Source organism: Rhinolophus sinicus, linkage group LG05 (assembly GCF_036562045.2).
Source record: "Rhinolophus sinicus isolate RSC01 linkage group LG05, ASM3656204v1, whole genome shotgun sequence".
In the NCBI taxonomy this organism is placed as follows: domain Eukaryota; kingdom Metazoa; phylum Chordata; class Mammalia; order Chiroptera; family Rhinolophidae; genus Rhinolophus; species Rhinolophus sinicus.
The window spans coordinates 101,210,538-101,232,235 of NC_133755.1; the positions used below are offsets into that span (position 1 = coordinate 101,210,538).

The window sequence follows — 21,698 nt, forward strand, 5'->3', positions numbered from 1 at the left end:
AAAACATAAAGTCAACTTACTTGTTCCATTGAGTTATCTCCAGAAGTCATTTCTTTTGACCCTGAAATACATTCCAAATGGTTTTGGAAATCATGGCATTGCTCCTCCAACTTCTCATCTTTTGGCAAGGCTGATGCACCATCAGTCGAGTTCTCTGGTCCAATTTCTTTTATATTTTGTAAGTTAAGGGGACCATGGTTTCCTTCTTTGCTTTTAAGACAATCAAGAATGTGTGGTTTTTCATCTACCATCTCGAAAGTAGTAGATGATTTTGGATTCAAGTCTCCAACCTGTTCTGCTTTCTCTGAATATCCATCGGCAAGCAGCTTGTAGATAACATTTTCAAGTTGCAGTGGAAGTACTTCAGATTTAATACCTCTTTTCTCTAGATCATACTCCATCTGAGTTAATTCTTTCATCAATTCAAATGCTCCTATAACTTTAGAGCTATACTGATTTTGCTGAAGTATATCAAGGAGAAGCTCAGACTTAAGATTTGCAATACACAATGGATCATCTCTAATCTCTGCTCTTAGTTCTGGTGAGTTATTCACAGGAGAAATTCCAGTACAGTCACTGATCTTTGAGTCACTGGGCACACTGGATGCTTCATTCACCAACTGTGATGTGCTAACCCTTTTCATTAAGCTTTCAATTAAAATTTTAGTGTCTGCACAGGCTGAAGGTTCTCCCACCTCTTGAGGATTCGTATGACCTTCTTTTAATCTACTGTTTACAATGTCCTTTACATCCTCCACAAATACCTGAGATAATTCAGGTAACTGAACCTCCTTTTCTTGGAATCCTGGAGACAAGGCTTGTTCTTTTAGTGGTTGTTGCTCAGTTGTTTCTTTGTTTTTGTTAATTTCTAGGAATGAGTATTCAGTGCTTAATGAGTTATCGTTTCTTATTCCATTTGCACAGAGTCCTGACTGCACAATATCAGTATTTTCCCCAAGGGCTTCCACATTTCGAAGTGGTAAGACTGAAAGTGGGCTTTCATTTCTTTCTGGTGTGAACTGAGGAATTTCCATTCCTCCTTCTGAGACACCTTTAGTACAAAGGTCATTCCGTTGAACCATCTCATTTATAGGTGAGCCTTCTTGGGTAAGCGTTGCCTTCTCTTTTGCACTATTAACTCCTAATTCTAACTGTTCTTTCACGGGAGGGGATGCTACTAAAGTAGAGCTTGGGATATCTTCATTTGGTTTCAGGACATCTTTTGCTGTTATATTTTTTGCACAATGTTTTAAACAAGTAAAGAGATCGAGCTTTTTCTCAGGTCCATCGATGAATAAATCTTTCTCAGTACTTGTATCCCCTTCAGAAAATGTAATGTCTGAAGTAATGTCATGGATCACTTTGGAAACTGATGAGTCAAATATTTCTTCAAGATTCTCAGATTGAACAGGATTTTTGCTAACCATTGTTTGTAGATTCTTTGGTTCATCTTTAAGAGTTACAGTTTCTTTTTTAAGGCTTCCTTTCTGATTATGGTCCTCGTTGTTTGTGATTTGTGGAAACTGACTATTAACTAAATCAAGACTCTCCCTTGTACTTTCACTAGGCAAAAGTTTGAGATATTTATTATCTTCTACTAGACCTTCTATAAGTCTCTCTCTTTCACTTGACCACATTTTATGAATTGATGTTTCATCTTCTATTAATATATTGCTTTTGTCATCTCTCTTTTTAATTAGATCTCTTCCATTTCCTTGATGATCTTTATCAGTTACCATGGATGACAAATGGCTTTCCTCAGCAGGTTTTCCTATTAAATCAGGCTCAGAACAAACTATTTTATCAAAAGATAAGTCAACTTGATGCATGACATTCTCAAAATATTCATCACCTTTCCCTAAGTCAGCAGATTCTGGCCCTTGAATAAATTTAACTTTTATGTTCATTAGATCACTGTCTAATTCAGAAGTTGCATTGATATTAGTATTATGTGAAATACCTACAGCACCAAAGGTGTGTTCTGATTTGGTGTCTTTACTGATAGGCAGCAATGTATCTTTAAGGGCCGTCTCATGATCCAACAGATTTTCTTTGCTTTTTCTAACAGCCTCAGTTGTATATTCCAGAAGATTGTTTCTTTCAGTAATTAAGCTACTTTTACTACTTGATTCTAGGTGTAAAACATTTACATTTTGCTGCTTTTCTAAAGAACTATAATTATGCTTTTTATCCAGCTGAATTATTTTATTAATACTTTGATTTTCATAGCTGGTTTCCATTTCATCCATTATGGTAGCACACAGCTGGATATCCTTACCAGCAGCCTCATCTTGGCACACAGGCTTTTCATTCTCATGTCCTACTCCTTCCTTATCATCATCATCATCTCCACCATCATCGTCCTGATCATTACTGTCATATATATAATCCCCATAACTTTCTTCATTTTGCAGAGAATCGTTTAGATCAGTATCAGAGTTCAATTCTTGTCCAGTTACATACTCTTCTCTTGTCTCTCTCCAACAGCCAGTGTCATCAAATTTTAAGGATGCACTGAAGCTCTCTTTTCTTCCTACAATTTCATCATCAGTCAACGAGTCAGACTCATCACTCTCAAGGTTATTTGCACTTTCCGTTTCTGATACGGTTCCCAGCAACTGTTCATTGACCTCAGATGAGCCAACTGAATTTAAATGTATTCTTTCATGAGGATCCAATTCAGCTTTCTCAATAGTTGTGAGAAAATCCTGAGGAGTCTGTGCTTTTCCCCTCAGACTTAAATTATCAAGCTGTCCCCCCTGAGTCACTAGAGAATTTTCATTCCCTTTTGGAGCATCATAGAAAACATCACCAGGAGAAGCAGCCCCATCATTTTCCTCTTGCAGAGCATCATAGTCCTCAGGTTGCAGGCAATCCTGATCATCACCTTCAAGAAGCAGAGAATCATGGTCATCATCTTCAAACAAGGGCGTATCATAAAAATCATCATCGCTATTAGTGTCTGTGTCTGTGTCACTCTGCTGATCATCCAGTAGTGATGTTTCATAGTCATCAGCCCTAACAATTTCTTCAAGCAATGGTGTGCCATAAACATGAGATGCATTGGCATTATCGATATCACCCCTTGGAGCTGTGGCATACGAGTGTTCTTCGGACTCGTTTTGCTTGTCTTCAGGTTTCTGCTGGGAAGCAGCATTCATTTTTTCATCTTCTCCATAAGTATCTGAAATATATTTGTTGTTGTGATATTGTACCTGAGGATCATTATAACCAATATTTAAAGAGTTCTGTCCAGAGTGTTCTAACTGTAAACTGATGTTGATAGCTGCAATTCCTAGAAACTGGTCTTGCAATTTTTCTCCCATTCTTTGACCCAATGACATGGTTTGGTCATTGGATGGTAAAGTAGAGGCTTCACATTTATTTCCATTGCCCTTCATAGCGTATACATCATTAAAACTTCCCTGATCATTCTTCAATTTATCATGACTTAACAAGGCACTCAACCTGGGAGAATAGTCAAAGATAGTTGAATCTTTGTTTTTATTATCTTCAATCTCTGTTTCATTAAAATCACACATTCTACTAGTTTTTGATTTCACAATAGAATCTGTTATCAAATCACTTGCAAAGTTTTGAATGTTTTTAGAATTACTACATGCATCTGCATGTTCTTTTGTTTCAACTTGACTTTGATTTTCACCATCTTTAGGTATGTTTTCAGAGTCTTGGCTAAGCATGCTAACTTCTCCAAGTCCAGGCTGTGTTAAATATGATATAGAATTGGGAACATTCACACTGGATGAATTCTTAACTTTATGATCTCTTGCTATTATATTTGCCAGCTTTCCTGACTGATAAAATGCACGACTACAAACATTACTTCCCATTTCATTAAACTCTTCATCTAAGGCATGCTTTCTATCTTCAGGGATTTCTTTATGTTTAGGTCTTCTGCAATGACATGTATCAAAACCACTTGGTGAAGTTATACTTTCATCCTTTTCTTTACTTGGGGTATTATTCAGAAATTCACCAGGGAATCTTAAGACATCAATATCTTCTTTTATGGGTGTGTCCTCATCAAATTCTGCACTACAGTCTTCCAGTAGCATACCAACAGCCTCATTCAAGTCTCCATCATACAACAAAAGTCTTTGCCCTGTGTTTGCATCCATATAGCTATTTATCATCAAATAAGACAGGAACAATTTTTTAGTTTGTTCTGAGCTCTGAATTGCCACTGGCTCTTCTCCATCAAAATCATCCTCTTCTTGCCTGTAATCATGAACAGTAGATGGTTGGAGTTTACAAAACGAGAGCCATCTTCTGGCATTTGTACAAGCTTCTAAATCTCCCAAATCTGGCATTTTATCAGGAAGTATTATACTTTTTAAAATCGATGCTGTATTATTATCTATAATTCCAAGCTGCTGAGCAACATCCAAACCAATGACTTGAGAAGTTTCTGGAATATAGAGAGCAGCTATTTTCTGCCTACCATTCAGGATTTTGTACGCCAATTCATTTGTAATCATTTTTTGTTGCAAGGAAGAAGATGTGGGAAATATTTCACCAGAGTGAGGCCAAATGAGTCCAACATAGCCTCGCTGAGCCTCCAGTACCAAAAGGGCACTGCTTGAAGTTATTAAATCACACTGGACTGCTTCATCTACAGTTAAACGTTTAGCAGGGTTTGAGTGAATGATTCCACCTGTTTGAACCTGATAGGTTAGAATACTGTTAGCAATATCTCTGTCAATCACCCCTTCTGCCATAGCTTCTTCAACAGTCATTCTTTGACCAGAGTTGCAATGGATCAGACCTCCAGAAAGAAGCTGTGCGCCTAATAACCTAAACATGGTTTCCCGGTCTATGAGACCTTCATGAGCTGCCCTTAAAATGCTAAGGTTTCTTCCACATTTTAACGTTATTCTGCCTCCTTCTTGTGGTCTCACAGGTAGAAGCCGCATCCCAGTGTTTTCCTGTAAAATACTTCTTTGTCTAATCTCTGTTAAAGACACCTTCTCAGAGGTACTTGGATCAATAAGATCTTTACACATGTTTTGCCTTTCCAGGACTTTAGAAAATAATGCTGAGGAAACCAAGTTCTCTTGAAAAGCCTTCTGTAGGGTCAGTTGTTCTCCTGTGGCTGGAATAACTAGAAAGCCTGTAGAAAGCAGTATCTCAAGAACTCTGATGGCCATGGATTCTGATATCAGGCCTTGAGCCAGAGCATCCAGCACAGGGATTGTGGTAGATGATACAGCAGAAATAATCTCCTTTGCTTGATTTAGTTCTTTGAGTTGGCACAGGACTTGTTCGTCAATGAGGCCATGACTTTCAGCACCTTTGAGGTCAAAGCATTTTCTTAATTCTGGTGAAATTAGACCAGAAATCATTAGCTGTGTCTCAAGCAACCTGATTCCCGTGTCATAGTCAATGAAGCCTCTTAAAACTGCCTGAAAGACTGAAAGGACTTCTCCAGTTGTCTGGTCAATAGTGCCTGCGATCACTTTATCCAGCTGAAAGGGAAACACAAAATTCTCAGGTCAGTCTGCGATTCGGGGTGGGCCCAGTTTCAGGAAACTCCATGTGCATGTTTTAAATAAAGAATACACTTCAACATGAAAATCCTCTACTTACCAAAGCGTGGCAATGCTGTGAATGTTAGGCACCTCAAATGCACAAGTGATCTATGTCAGTGATCTATTCAACAGCACAGGATGTGATAAAAGCTTTGAAAACAACATGCATCTGTGAATTGAAAACTTAATATTATGTACATTAACAAGGTTAGTGAGGACACCACAGAGTCAATGATGATAGCAAGAAAACAGAACACATACCTAGAAGGCCATCATGCTTTCTGCAACTGGGTGAGATTAGTCTACTAACACGAAAAAGAGTATCAAACCCCATGCTATTGATGTTTACAGCATACAGACTTCTTCAGACAAAAACTAATGAACCAGAAAAATTGTTACATACCCCCAAAATAATGTGTAAAGAATTCCAGGAGTAAGGGAAATGAAAGTAGAGATAACTTTCTGAATATTGAACACTATGTTGAATATTGTGACTACCTATTGTCAAGTTATAAAAGTTTAAGAACAGGCCAGATTTTAAGTGATCTCTATTACATTTTTAACAAGATGCTATGGCATCCTTACTATAATGTGTGGCCTAGTATCACTCAAGTAAATCTCATGGATATCTGAAAAATCAAACAAATCCCATAGCACTCCAATGTCACCTTCAGAGATGATTCACAGGCTATTTTATATCATTATATTTATATGGTAAAACACCTAATGTAGCAGTAGAAGAATGGCTTTTAAAGAGAAGAGTTAGAAAAATGAATGATTCTTTTCATTTACCATGCAAGACAGAGATTAAGATGTCACAGAAACTGATGACAGCAAGTGTAAGATCGCATTTAATACACACTGAAATCACCAAATACTTAAATAAACTCCATCCATGTTTTTTCCATGTACACAATTCAAGGTCATTTCTTTACCATTGACATACATTTCTGCAATCATGCAATAAAACTGAGAATTCTGAAATAGCTTCATGTTTTCAATAAAAAATTACCTTCTCCTCTACCTTTACATCTCCTATGGTTTGTGATTCTTGTAGTTGTTTCAAAGATTCACTAAAGAATAAATTAGAACTTTCTTGAAGAGTTTTCACTTGTCTTTCCAACTCATTTCTTTCTTCATCTGTCATTCTAAAATAACCAGAAAATATGAAAAGAGGAATGCAAGTCTTCATGTGATAAAGATTACATATTAGGCTCAATGATTTTGTAATGTAAAATACTTTTCTAAATAAGTACACCATCATACAATAAAATAAAACCTCACAGACAGATTGCTCAGGTCTTAGAATGGCTGTATGTGCAAATTAAGGATGGCCCTGAATACACCTAGGAACCTTTCTCTTGTATAAAAAAGGGACTCAAGGATCGGATGTAAACTAACATAGTAGCACCTCTCTAGCATATACAAGTTTCTGAAATAACAAGAGGGAAGGATATCATTGTTTGTCCCAACATGGAAAAGGGACAGTAAGGTACCATTATTCAAGATGAAACTTGTTTAAGCTGAAGGATGAACAAAGAGGAAATATAAAATCATTATGGAATAATCCTAAAGAGGACAGCCAAAAAGGGTTTAAGAAAAGGGTAGATTCAAATCCTTAAATCTACAGACAATTTCTGAAACTAAAGTCGGGGAGGAGTCTTGAGTACCACAGAGAAGCTTCCAGCTCGCAGCTCTGTTTACATCCTGAAATCACTACTTATTGGGTTTAAAAATGTCATTGTTTCTTTAAATATTCAGTCTTCACCCACAGTAAAAGTATTTATCATGAGATACTTAAAAAAGAAAGAAAAAAGAAAAGGGTAGACTCCTTCCCTGCCTGAGGCATTAACTAAAATATATAAAGTGCCTTACTGCAAAAAGTAGGACCAAAATATAAGAAATCAGGTTGCCGCAGGTCTCAGATAAGAAAATGAAGAAGATATTTACACACATTTTCCAAAAGGTAAGCCTCAAAGAGCACTACTTTGTATTAAGACTTGGCTTGCAGTCTTCACAACCAACTAGCTTTTGATCCTTAACCTCTTTGAGCCTGTTTCTTATCAGTAATATATGGGGATAATAAGTCCATTTCAGACTTCTGTTAAGACTAAAAGTGACAATTGCTAAATGTGTAATCTTACATAATTATATTACTAGGCAAATTTGTGATTAAGTTCCATTTTAAAAACCTCAACTACAATTTACCATCTTTTATTTTGCTGAATGTTTTTAAGTCCAATGCCCTACATTGAATAAAAGATCTAATGAAAACCATCATACTTGTCTCCATGTTTAGCCAAAAAGAGCTGCATGGTTTGAAGTGCCTCAGATAATTGTTCCTTCTTGGTTAATATTTCTTCACTGGAAATCTGCAAGGTAAGGAAAACACATTCACACTTGCCCCTCATGAAGACTAGACAACAGTAATTTCTAAAAACGAATCAAGTTGTCATCAAGACCCAAACGATATCTATTTTCTAGGTGACCCAAGTCAAACCCATTACTTATAATCAGTCTATAGGCCTGAATAAGAATACTTTATATTTAGAATGCATGATTAAGGAAAGCCTCTCTAACCATAATACCATCACTTTCATAAGGAAAGAATAATGCGGCATTATCTGGTTCTCACATGTGTCCCAGCCTAAACATGAATAAAGGTTGCCTTAACATGCCAGGTGGCTAGAGGCTCAGCATCCCTGTACATCACAGTAAACAAAAATACACATGACTGAGGAACACTACCCCCAGCGAGGACCTTCCTTCCCCAAGCTCCTGGATACAAGGCTCCTTTTGAGAAAACTACAGTGACTGTTATAATCTGTAGGTCTACTGACCAAAATTAAATAATTTTTATTGCTAAGATTTTCACTAGTGAAAGTTGCCTGTGATGATCAAAGGAATAAAATTGATCTGTTTGAGGAGGGCAAGAGGTTGTAACACTTTTCCTCATTCCTCAGTGTCTCATTTCTGAATACCTAATATCAGAAATTGTCTGCCATTCTTTTAAATGGGCAGAAATGAGAGTAACTGACAGGCCAAAGAAAAGGTATCTTTTCCCCAAAAAGTCTTCTATTTAGAGTCAATTTAAAGTCTATATTTCATGGTTATAGGTAGTAATAAGGTCATATTGATATTTTGAAAGACATGCATTATTCACATCAAATTGCCTTAAATTCTTTTAACATACAGATCATCGTTACTAGAAATTTATAATTGAGGCCTTGATCTGCATTTAAAAAAGTATCTGTTTACTTTTATGTCTGCTAGGTCTAAAACTGATCTAGCGAAATTTTGGAGAATACCACAGAATGAGAAAATACCAAGGGTTTATAATCCATATTTCTCAAAAGAAACTTGGTCTCCCAAGAAATCCTTGCCAAGATTAATGTCCCTATTTTAGTTCTCTTCCTATTTGACAAGGGGGATTAAAAAAGGATGAGGATATTTTAAACTAAATATTTGCATAAAATAACTTTGAAAAGCCTTGCGTTTAAAACACCAAATGTAATTGTGTTCCAACTTCTTATTTCTTCCACACTATAGGAAATATAGTACACAAAACTATGAGCTAATATGGCTGCATTTCAATTGAATAATTCAAATACATAGTCAGGCCTGTAAACTTCTCCGAGGGGGAGCCACAGATAAGGTACATCTGCCTCACATCATAGGGGAAATCAGACAAGACACTGAAGTTTTCCTCTATTTAATTATGTCCACAATGACTGTCAACTGATGACAAATGAGAAGCTAATGACAGGTAATAATAGCCCCCCCTGATATCCATAGGTCAGGAAGGGGCAGGACGGCAGTATAGGAAAAGTTTTCAAGAAAAATGCTGCTTCACTTAATGGAAATTTTTTTTTTATAAATACAGCAGTAATTCCAATGCTGTCACTAGTAGCAGCAGCAGCAATCCTGGAATTTACACCTTACCAACCAGTGCCCTCGGAGCTTCAAGTGGTGGCAGTGCAATAGACACCATGGAGCACAAACAACTCAGGAGTGGGAACTACCCAGCCAATGCCAAGGAGCTGGGGTACAGAAGATAGCCCACAGAACTGAAGAATTCATTTATGTCAGAGAAAGCATCTAGAATTTCCAGTGACTGACTGGAGAGCACGCCTTTATAAAATAGAAAAGGTCCAGAAAGGCACAACTAAGCTCAACCTTCAAAACTGTTAATATCCTAGTTTGTATTTCTGTAATTGTTGAAAGTTTTTGTTTATATTTGTTAAGAATGAAACTGCACACATGTATGATACAGAGTGCATGGATTTACTCTCGGCCTAAAAAGGATGGCTCTGCTCTTCAGCAGTTCTCTTCACGGTCATCCTTCAAGAAGCAGATCTGACTACTAGGAAAGGCAGCGTAACATTAGTTTATTGCTAATATGACTGATATATATGGTTCAGGCTTTGGAATCAGAAACACCTTCTGCCTGCCTGCCACATACTGTGATTCATTGGGCATGTTACTTAACCTCCCTGATCCTCACTTGTAATTGCCTATAAAAATGGGGGGAAAGTAAGGCAAACTTTTCTTTAAGTGGACTGTATCTTCTCAGTAAATTCTACCCAATATTATTAACAAGGACCTCAGTGAATACCTTTTGCTTAGAGAGGGGAGATTTTCCAGCCTTCTCTCCGTCTCTCAAAGTCTTGCTGATATTTGATACCCATTTCTGTAATTCTTTGGCTTTTTCAACATGCTCTTTCTTTTCTTCTTCCAGTGACTTCTGACAGGTGTGAATAGTAAAAAAAGATATTCCGGTAAATGACTGAGCTATTAATCTGACCTCGCCACAGAAAACAAGAATGTAAAAATGTGTTTCCATCACACACAGGTTACTAAAATCTTTTATTCATTCACTTAACCATGTTTATTGTATCACATAGCAAATGTACTTCCAAAAAGGTTATGGTAGCAAAGGAAGTTGTGATAAACATTCTTTAATCATCAGTCTAACCTCCCAGCTGGTCAATCAATATGACAAATTTAAAAAAAAAAAACCCTCAATTTTATTCATGAAGCACCAGAAGATCTTTGAATTGCTGCCTTTGCCTTAGCATTACAATCACAATAGTCTGGACAGAAAAGTATGAGGAAATGGGAAGCTGCAAGGATAGAGAATGTGTACACATATATGAAAATTACATAGAATGAAGAAAACTCTTCCCCCCCCTCTTCCAACAGACAATCCATTCACAGTGCTACTTTAATTACCAAGTCTAGAAACGAGAGATTGTGGTAAACGTTTAATACGTAAAGAAGTTCACTACATACAGAAAAACTACAAACTTTTCTTATTTTTTAAGGTAATCTGAAACACTATAGCCTCAGTGGAAATTGACATCTCTCTCTCTCTGATTCCATGGTGCTTTTTGAAGTGCTTTTTCAGTGAGTGTAATAGATCACTTTACAAACGGGAACCCTAACATCATCAGGCTGGGTCCATTCAGTGATGAAGAGTTCTGAAGAAAGGATGCGCTGAACTTGCGGGACTTCATCAAGCTTATCCCACGTTCTAGGTACAATACTTTTATTTTAGTGTGGGCTAGATTTGAAATATATATATATATATATCTCAAAGCTAAATGGAACCATTGTTAGAGCAGTAAATCTTTTCTTATTTTAAATTTAAAAACTATCCTCTCTTGAACAGTCATCAATTTCTAGAAATAGTGCTTTGAGCAAGTGACACAATTACTAGACTAATACCATGTAACTGGTACCATCATGCTCTGGACAGATCACAGGAACTAACATATCTTCTTATGAAGAATAGTAGAGGCTAGAAATTCCTGTCATCAACGGTTCAGATACTTCTAAGAGTTTAAGTCCTGTGTGGAAATCAAAATCAGCTTTTTCCAAGGCTTCCTTGTATGTCAACTTTCTTTTTGTCTGGGGACATATTATATTCCTGACATAGGACTTCTGATCTTTGAGTTTTGTAGCAAGGAAGACATCTATAATACCTACTTGGAGAGCCTCTTCTATTGACAACCGGGAGTGACCCTGGGGCTCTATCAACCCCCCTGTCAAGTACTGAAACTCCAAACATCTGATTCCCATTTCCTTACTTATGATATTTGCATTCACGGCTTCCATCACTGACATCACTTTTTTCGTGACCGGATGGCCAATCCCCGTGATTACTAATTCACACTGTCGCAGCTGCTGGGCAAACCCCTCATCGACGAGGCCTCTGTGCAAAGCTTCGGCCACCCGGTACCTTTTGCCAGTCAGAGGATCAATTATCCCCCCTGTGCTGACTTGGGCTTCAAGGCATCTGAGGCCAGTCATCCGATCGATCAAATTTCTACGGGAGGCCTTTAAGACGCAGATCCTCTCCCCACTAGTGGTCAGCCAGTACCCTGCGATCGGACTGTGCTGATCCTTCTTGGGAACTAACCGGCTCAGCAAAGCATCAGCAAGTTCTGTAAGTGTGACAAGGCCTTCCTGATATTTTTTGACCAAGGCCTGGTCAACTGTTCCCTGCTCTACAGCCTCATCCATATTAAACTGTAATCCTGTTTTAGCATCAGTCAGCATATGAGAAGGATGCCCATAGGATTCAAAAAATGTGGCTTCCCTCCACTGATATTGCTGCCCTGAGAGCTCAAGATACGTACTTTTTTCTATTAGGTTTCTCTGGAAAGCCTCATACGCAGTCAGCTCTGCTCCGGTCTTAGTATCTACTACAGAAACCTTATGAGTTTTTGCTACATTGAGATTGGAAATGTTCCTCTCCCCAAATGGGAACAGAAAGCATTGGCAATCTACATCGAACACACACATTTGCAGTAATTCTGAGTAATACAGAGCGTGCTTATTGTTGGGATTAGGGAAAACTCTGGTGTTGCTCGATGGCTCATGTAAAAATTGTAGGATGGCATTATTCAACAACCCTTGTTGCAAAGCGACTTCGGGAGGGACGCGGATGCCTCTGACAGGGTCAATGACACCCCCACTGGCAATCTGGGCCTCCAAGATATGTTTACCTTTTTGTCGGTCAAGCATTCTATTTTCCATAGCTTGAAACACTGACAACGTCTTAGAAGAATGTGAATATCCCAGGGCTGCCTTCTCTGCCTCAAGGAGCCTAATTTTGAATTCGGAGTCAATAACTCCTTTAAGGATTGCATCTTCAACAGAGTATGTCTGACCTGAAGTGGGATCGATTATAAAACCTGTCACAGCCTGAGCTTCTAAAAACGCTAATGCTATCATTTTGTCTATTATGATTTTCTTGGCTGCTGAACTAAATGAAATCTTTTCTTTTGTGGATTCTAGATAAAGCCCTGCAATTGAGGTGGTTTTCGTCAAAAACTTGCTAAGAGTTTTCTGAACTTCTTCAACAGTCTTAAGACCAAGTCGCAGCTGCTCAATTGTTTTCATGTCCAGAAGCTTAGCTTCAACCAACTGCCTGGCAGTTACAGTATGCCGGAGCCCTTGGAATTTAAATTCCTCATCCCTAACCGAACATGCATGATCGCCATCAAAGTTCTGGAAGGTCTCTGATTCTAAGCCTTTCTTAAGAAAATCTCCTCTCTTGAATCCACCAGATGCTCTGCACCCTCCAAGTATCCATTCTTCATTACTGGAAACTGGCTTCCTTTCTTGTTTTAATGTTGTGACTTCTGTATGCATGTCATACTGCTTGTTCTTAGCTATCTGTAACAGGAATTTATAAGACATTAAAAGTCATCTAAAGAACATTGCATCACTTTACCCATTCTTAATCCAAATATAATTTCTAGAATAACAAAGATAAGTAAAGAGAAGAAGAATTTCAAACCAAAGAGGGGTTCAGGAACAAGTAATACTATTTTGCGAGCCTGAAGTTTACTTTAGATGACAATTAAGGTATTAAAACAGTATGTTTAAAACAAACTGAGATGAAATTTGCCCAGAGAACACATCAGAACTTAAAGTTAACTTCTTGGTTTTTCTAGGTTTTTTTTATGGTCATATTTTTAAAACTATAATCCCATAGCTATAACAGTATAACCATTATATCAGCGTGTTTAACCTCAAGCATTTAAACATTAAAGAGTTATAATTTGTAGTAAAGATTCCAGTAAATCACTAGAAAATTATAGCATTATTTTCAGTCAGAACAACAAAGAGCCAATCAATCACATTTAACATTGTTAAAAAATTTGGTCTAGCAGAGAAAGAAAACAAGAGAGGAAACTTGACATTAGGTAGCTGATAAGGTCTCAGAATCCAGTTTATACCTCTAAGGGTGCCAAAAGCTTCACCAGGTTCATTTCACATTTGTCATCATGACATCTAACAGGTGGTCTGGAATTGTACAGGGCTTGATCTCTTATTTTCTCTATTTCCGATAGTCTTGAAATCGGGTTTTTCTCATCAAAAGTTATCTGTAATTCGGTGCTTGTTTGAGAAAAATACTCAGAGTAACACTCCTGGCTTTTCTCTTTCTCTGGTGGAGCCCCTGACAGCCAGCGCTTGGGTACCTTGGGTATCTGCTCAACAACCTGATGTTGCCACTTTTCTTCCGATTGCTGTGGTTCTTGAGCCCATCTGAGTAGAGGAGATCTGGCTGTTCGGTGAAGCTGTCCCGTGTTCCTAGAGGGGAGGTCTCCAGAGTTTTTACCCTCCCCTGCCACCTCAAAATCTGGTTTGAAGGTACAGTCTTTGGCTGGGCTCTTTTTTTGGATTTCACACTGGAGCAAAACTAATTGATGTTCCTGTTCCTTTATCTGTTGATCCATTTTTTGCTTCAGGTTTTCAACTTCACGTTTCTGGGCTACCAGCTCCTCTTCAAGTTTCTTACATTTTTGGTAATGATTTGCTTCCACATTCTGCCCTTGTTGGATTTGCTCACGATATTGTTGAAGCTGCCTTTCAAGTTCTCTAATATTTGTTTCACAGTGCTTAGCATTCTCTTGAGCTCTGCAGTTTTCTCGCTGAAGAGATACAAAGTCAAGCTTGATGCCTGAAATATCATTTTCAGTGATAACTTTGGAATCCATTAATTTTTCCATCTTTTTCCGAAACTCCTCTGCCGAACGTTTGAATTTATCAGATTCTTCCTGAAACAGAACCAGCTTTCTGTGGGTCATCTGCTCCTCTATGGTCTTTAAGTACAGTTCATCTTGTACCTTTTTCAACCTGTTATTTAACTCTTGTACCTGAGCTTGTTGTAGCTGCACTTTCTGCTCCCCCAGTCGCTTTTCCTCTTTGGAAGCGTTCAGCTCAGCATTCAGATTTCTAACCTCCTTCTCAGTATTCTGGATAATAATGTTCTGCTTGTCACACTTTTGCTTAAATTCACTTACTAAGTTTTGACTTCTGGCCAGGTCTTCTTCTAGGCATTTAATTTTTTTATGGAAATCCTGTTCTGTTTTCGTCTGTTTGTGCAAGTGCTCATTTGTGTTGCGGAGCTGATCTTTAAAACCATCTGCCTGAATTTTCAATGTTTCACATCTTTGCAGGATTGCTTGTTTTTCTAAAACCACATTCGTCGATTCTGCCTGAATTCTCTGCATCACCAATCTGGTTTCATTATTCTGCCTAGTAAGCTCATCTACTTTTTGTTTCAGCATTTCTGCACACTTATTACTTTTCTCCAATTCTTCATTAAGCTTTTGGATTTTATCATTATTTTCTTTTTCAGCTTTAATGTTTTGAAGCAACTGTTCATGGCTTTTCTCAAATTGTTCTTTTAGGTGATCTGATTTTCTCTGACAGAACAGCATTCTTTCATTAGAGAATTCCTTCTTATCCCAAAAAGAGTTATCTTGTGAATTTAAATGCTGAATATTCCTCTCAGCTATAGCATGTGTCCTGGTGATTCTGTCTACTTCCCGTTGCAGTTTCCCTTTTTCTTGTTGAAGGGATTCTAATTCTACTTCATAATTGTGCTTTATTTTCTTAAGGTCATTAGCTTCTTGCATGACTTCTTCAGCTTTGTCTGTGGTTTGGTTCAATTGCCGACCCAGTTCTCTGAGCTGCTGAGCATACCCTTCCTCTACCATATGCTTCCTTTCCAACTCTAACTTAAGGCACTTTAGTGTATTGTTTGTTTCATCTAGTTTTTCTTTTAGCAGGCGAGCCTTTTCCTCAGATGAAGTTTTCTCAAGCTGGAGGGCATTCAGTTCATACTTCAGCTCTCTCATGTGTTTTTCAGCGTTTCTATTGGCGACTGTTAGTTCATCTACCTGCTGTTTGAGTTCTTCTGCTTTCTGCTTGTCGTGCTCTTTCTGTGTGACGGCACCAGTAGGCAACGTGTTTTCTCTGCATGAATACTGAATTTCAGTTATTCTTCTCCTCGCTTCCAATTCAATTTTCTGCTTTTCTTTCAACTGTTTCTCTGCGATCTGTTTTTGAGATGATAGATCTTTTTCCATCTGCTTCACCAGCTTCAAGAGTTCTTCTTCATTGTCTCGCTTTCTTCTTAATTCTTCCATTAACTTATTTTTTTGTTGTTCCAAGTCATTGAGACTTGAATCTTTTCTTTTAAGATGATCTTCCAGTGTTCTTCTGGTGAAGGTGTTTTCCTCTAACTGGTTCCGGAAATTCAGAAGGTTTTCTTCCACAGCTGCTCTTTTGGCCTCAGCCTCTGCCGTGAGCCGCCTGACTCGCTCCAGCTCCCGTTGGGCAGCTTCCTTCTCTCTCACAATGGTCTCCAGTTCCCGGCGGTACTGCTTGGCTTCACTTTCAGCCCTGATTTTCTGCAGAGCGATGTCTTCCACATTTCGCTGCTGCTTTCTCAATTCATTTTCCGCAGCCTCCTTGACCTTCGGAAGCTCTTCCTCTACTCGGGACTTTTGTTTCTGTAGTTCAGCTACCATTTTCTCCAGTTCACTTATCTTTCCTGTAAGTTTGCTATTCTCAGTCATTGTTGCCTTCTGACGCTGAAGCAGATCTGAATATGCCCCATGTTCAGAAGTCTCCTTACACCTTTTAATCTACAAGAGATGTTTAAAAGTGTCAAACCTGTTCTAGTCAAATTTATCTTTAAAAATCTGAAGCAAGGCTCACAAAAGAACTTACAAATACAAGTGAACACAAATGCAGAACAAGCAGTACTACCGCCACCATCACCACCATCACCTTCTTCAGAGAGGAAGCTTCAGAAAGTCAGCAAAAGGAGAAGACAAAAGCCCTTCATGACAGGTTTTCTAAACCAAAGATTCCTTTTTTGTCTCTCAGGAATAATTTTGTTTTAAAAATTAGCTAGCTCAGGATTTTACATCAAGAAGAGGCCTTACAAAACATATGGCATGACCTCAACCTTTTACAGATGAGGAAACTGAGGTACAGGGAGGTTAAATGATAACGAAGCGGGAACTAAAACTTTCTCAACAGTGCTATTTCTGCTCTCACAAAAAAACTTAGTCCTGCAAGCTCAGAAGAATATACAACATACAGGAACCGAATGACAATAAAGAGTTAAGTTTTCAATATCTAGTCCAATGGAAATTAAAAAGGATGTTAACAAGCCTCTGTTTTATGGTTAAAGAAACAAAATATGAAACTTTGGAACAAACAGCCAAATGAAGAAATATTACTTAATATGGGGGAGGAGGAAAATTATATAGAAACTTTAATTTCTAAAGTCAAATTCCTTACTTGTTTATACTTGCCATATTATGACAGCTATAACCAGAATTGCTAATGCAAAGGCAGCTATAGTCCCTGGTGGCTTCAAAAAAGACGTGCTTCATATACTCACAGATTTTGTTGATGTTGTTAATGACATGCCTCATAGGAATCCACCTTGACAAGTACCTTTAGATACTCCGTAAATATAAAGATATTTGTTAAATAGAAATTCTTTTAACAATCTACTTCGGGATTCAGCCCCAATGTATAGAATAAAATATAAGAAATTTTTTTTACTCCATTAATGACAGGATTGATCTCAGCTGGGAGGAGTATATTTTGCATTAACTACAGAATTACATGATCAGGGCTAGTTTTTAACTACGATTTAGTTTCTCCTTATTAATATAAGGTGGTTAGTTTCATATCATCAACTCAAAAAAACTATCATAATTAGAAACAACTTAAACAGAAGTACAGAAATTATTCTACATAGATTTTTTTTTTTTTTATTAAATTGAGAAGCTTTGGGTAAATTTCAATAATCAAATTTACATTATAGACCATACATCTTATTTTGCTTCCTCTCATTTCTTGATCCCCAATAATTTTGACAAAAATTTCAGTTGTTTCCTTTGCTAACCTAAACATGGTTTATAATAAGAATTCATGTAAAACAAATATCATCACAGTCTGCAGTACTTAGTGCTCTGTTTTCTTTATTTTGTTATCAGGGACAACTCTTAGTGACACTTAAGCATTTTATCTGCTTAAATATTAAATTTTCAATATTTTTTCAATAGTTGACTTCTAATAGGGTATTTCTCGAGTCTTTATCAAACCTCGTTTAAACTTAGCTATTGCTAAGAAGTTTTGAGTTTTTTTCCTTAAGTATGTTCAGAGGTTAAAAAAAAATGAAAATTCTCTTGGAGAAAAATGTTTGTTGTTGAGCCCTCAGTGTTTTAATTAAAGTCATTTTATTATTGTTAATAATCTTACATTGTCTAGATAACACTGAACTTTTTAGCGAATACTAGAAATACTACTATAAAAATGTAGTCCTATTGATTTGCTTTCCTGTAGATCTCCAACATATTCACATAAAAATAACTTCCTCAAGTTTTCTCTAAATTTTCCCCAAGGAGACATGCTGTCCTTTAATCTCAGCAATTAATATTTAAAACATTTTGCTCTCAACATAAACTAGAAACTCTCTTTATCCACCTAATATTCATTATAGATATTCTGCTTACATTTCTAATTTGGTACTAAATTCTAAAATTCACTAGTATCCCTCTTTGATTTAATGTTTGTTAGGAAAATTCTACTCTCAGTCCAAGGTTTCTCATGTAGATCTTTACAGATTCAGTTTCAGAAACACTACTCTTCGGACTCTAAAAACTGAACTATATATTTTTAACAAGACCGACCATTAATAAGATTCTTTACAGGTGAATGTATATTCAGAAATTTTTTAAATGTATTTTAAATTATAGACTTTACATGGTCTCCCATAAACTATATTGTTTTGACTTTCGAGTCACTATAATTGTTTTACATTTCAAACCATGACAAGCATAATGTGTATATATTCAGGCTTTGTGAATTGTCATTTGGTTCAATCAACTTTAGTATTTCTACCTGATCAGATAAACTGAGCAAAGTGGCCCATATATGTGCAATCAGATAGATACACGCTATAAGAAAGGACAAGGACTTAAATTATTTTATTTTACATTAACTACTAAACATATAATTAAAAGACCTATATACCATTTAAAATGGAATTGTATCTCTTAAAAAGTAAAAATATGTTTTAAAAATATGGATGTTCTTTCATAGTGAGCGGTATATGACTATTATTTGGATGGTCACAAATATGGTTTTCCTTTCTAAGTACAAAGGAAGCTAGTTATAAAGACTTGCAACTAGCTATGTTAGTGATTTAGTCGCAGAAAACTGTTAACACTGAACAGACTAAAATAGTTTATAAAAGCAGTCATAGTTTTAGAAATAGAAAATACCATCTATTATTAGACATTTACTACTGTTTTGATTCTCTCATTATATGAAGGATAATCATCTTCAAAATTTCAACAGTATAATTTAAAATGGCTAATATCCCACAATTTACTAATTTTAGCATTCAGTCTACTATTTTTGTCTGTTCTGAGGTTAGAAATAAAAAGCATATAAAGATAACTGAGCACAGAATAATCCCTTCAAAAGTATATACAATAGCATTTTATGACAATGCAGTTTCATAAATAACTCCTCACTCTTTCTATTTCTGAATGTTTTTAAAATGCAGAGTCCAAGCCACAGAAGTCCTCCAAATTAGAATGCTCCTTAAATAGTCTTTTAGTCTTTTAACACAACTCTTAAAAAGTACTATCATTTTGTACAAACACTTACTACTTCTAAATTAATGGCTTTTGTTTTAAATCCTTGAAGATGTAAATTAATTTAAAATGCATAAGACAAAGTGTTCATGTAATATTTCTATAGACATTACAACATTAGTAAGTATACTTCAAAGAAGCATACTTCTCAACTGTGAGAAAACTAGAAAAATTTCTGCCAGTGCCAACATTTCGTAATTTAACAGAATCATTTAAGTCATTAACCCTATCATATTAGAGTCCTAGAGTGAAAATTAAAAAATGGTATTCTATTTGAGAAAATCTTCAAAATAATTTTGAAAACCTAGGCCTCTACTCTTTTTCACTGTAATTTTAGAATTAAATTATACTTATATATCAGCTACCAACCATGTAAATTTATCATGAAACCTTGTGTGTTTTCGCAAACCATACTATATACTTCCTTCTTAGTTAGCTGTTCATAATTAATGGTTACCTCTTCCTCTTCCAGCCTCTTCAATGAATCACCAGCAAATTTAATATATTGTGTCATGAGGGTGACCAGAGCAGTATACCGCGTCCGTAGGTCCATGAACTGCAAGTAAGGAAAAAATAATAAAAACATAATCTCCAGTTGCCTTAAGTGAGTTGAATAAATGTTAAGTAATGATTACAATATTAACTAGGCTTTGTGACAGCAAAGTACACAACTCCCTGATCATGGCAACTGGGTAGGAATGAGCTTATTACTATTGTACAAACCAGACTAAATGACATTGCTCTTCCAAATTTAATCAGGAAGTACATTTATTATTCTCTGCAGTTAATAATTAATCCTGAATAAAGATTTTCATAGGTTTAAAAAAATTTAATAAAATGTAACGTTATAGGTAGAGATTCTTTGAAGGATGATGAAAAAGTTCTGGAAATGGATAGTGGTCACAACATTTTGAATGTACTGAATGCTACTGAATTGTACACTTAAAAATGGTTAAAATGGTACATTTTCCATTATGTATATTTTACCATATAAATAAATACATTTTTTTAAGCATCGTTTCTCTCTTCTACAACCCCTCCCTTCTCTATTGCACTTTTCTTACCTCTTGAATAATGAGATCTGCAGAGCTCTGCATTCTTCTGCGTTTCACTGGAGATTTTTGTTGTGAATCTACCATGGCCCTGTAGGTCATTGTTTGTAATTCGTAGTCCTGGGCAAAGGAGGAGTCAGTAAGGATTCAGTAAGATTAAATTAACTAAAGCAAAGTACTAAAATCTAATTCTGGACAGTAAAGGAGTCAGTAAGATTAAATTAACTACAGCAAAGTACTAAAATCTAATTCTACAGTGATTGGACACAGAGAAATGGAACTTAGTTTCACTAAATAACTTTAAAGAAAATAATGCAAAACAACATTTTTAGAAATCTATCCAATCCTGGGATGTTTCCAAGGTGCTAATAAAAATCAGAAACATTTAGGATGGTCAGAAAAGTTTCTAAGTCTAGGTAGAAACTCAGGAAAACATTTATTAATACAATACACCAGTTGTCTTCAGCTTCCCTTTCCTCTAAGCAATGGAACTGCAGATTTGGGTGACTAAAGCTGAGATGTTGTTAACGACTTCAAAAAGCGTGAGTTCTCAAAAAGTTAAGAGATTTTTCTAGCGTTATTAGAAAGAGGGAGAAAGGAGGGAGAAAGGGAGGGGCATAAAGTGATTAACAAATGAATTTCAGAGCTCTGTATTTCTTATGTGTGTGGAGGGGTATGCGCGCACATGCTGTGTGACAGAGAGAAAATGAATGAACCCTGGGCTGTCATGTGATGCAGATTTCACAAAAAATTATTAGATAAGTGCCAAAAAGTTTTCAAATGAAGATCCTGTATTCACTTAACACAGGGTGAAATGACGTTCAAAGGCTTCCGAAAAGTACAATGTAGAATCACATACTTGAATATTAAATTTGATACAAATAACTGAATTGTCTTACCTTCACTGTAGTTGAGTACTGTTCTGCATATTTTTGACACTCATCCATTTTGCTCTGTTTCATTTCTATTTCGGACACCAGCATCTATAAATACACACAATTTAGAAGGAAAATGAAAAGAAACACTATGATATTTAACTCTATGCTCAGGAATTAAGAAATACGTATATCATTTAATAATATAGCTCCTTAGCCCTTAGTACATAATAT

General features: G+C 36.4%; 1 protein-coding gene across 31 annotated transcripts in view; it reads right to left on the bottom strand.

The window, feature by feature from the left end:
- Positions 1-21,698, bottom strand: part of DST (dystonin) — a 428,022-nt gene that overhangs the window by 130,506 nt on the left and 275,818 nt on the right. For 23 of the 31 annotated variants that reach the window (XM_019734631.2, XM_074333118.1, XM_019734623.2 and 20 more), the window contains 7 exons: positions 21,489-21,572; positions 20,602-20,709; positions 19,995-20,093; positions 10,165-10,293; positions 7,833-7,921; positions 6,562-6,697; positions 21-5,486 (listed from right to left, as the gene is read on the bottom strand). In XM_019734631.2, coding sequence (XP_019590190.2) covers positions 21-5,486; positions 6,562-6,697; positions 7,833-7,921; positions 10,165-10,293; positions 19,995-20,093; positions 20,602-20,709; positions 21,489-21,572 — 6,111 coding nt within the window. Of the gene's footprint in view, positions 1-20; positions 5,487-6,561; positions 6,698-7,832; positions 7,922-10,164; positions 10,294-11,198; positions 13,233-13,798; positions 16,499-19,994; positions 20,094-20,601; positions 20,710-21,488; positions 21,573-21,698 lie in introns of those variants that run through there. The other 8 variants (XM_019734644.2, XM_019734643.2, XM_019734642.2 and 5 more) reach the window with 3 other exon arrangements.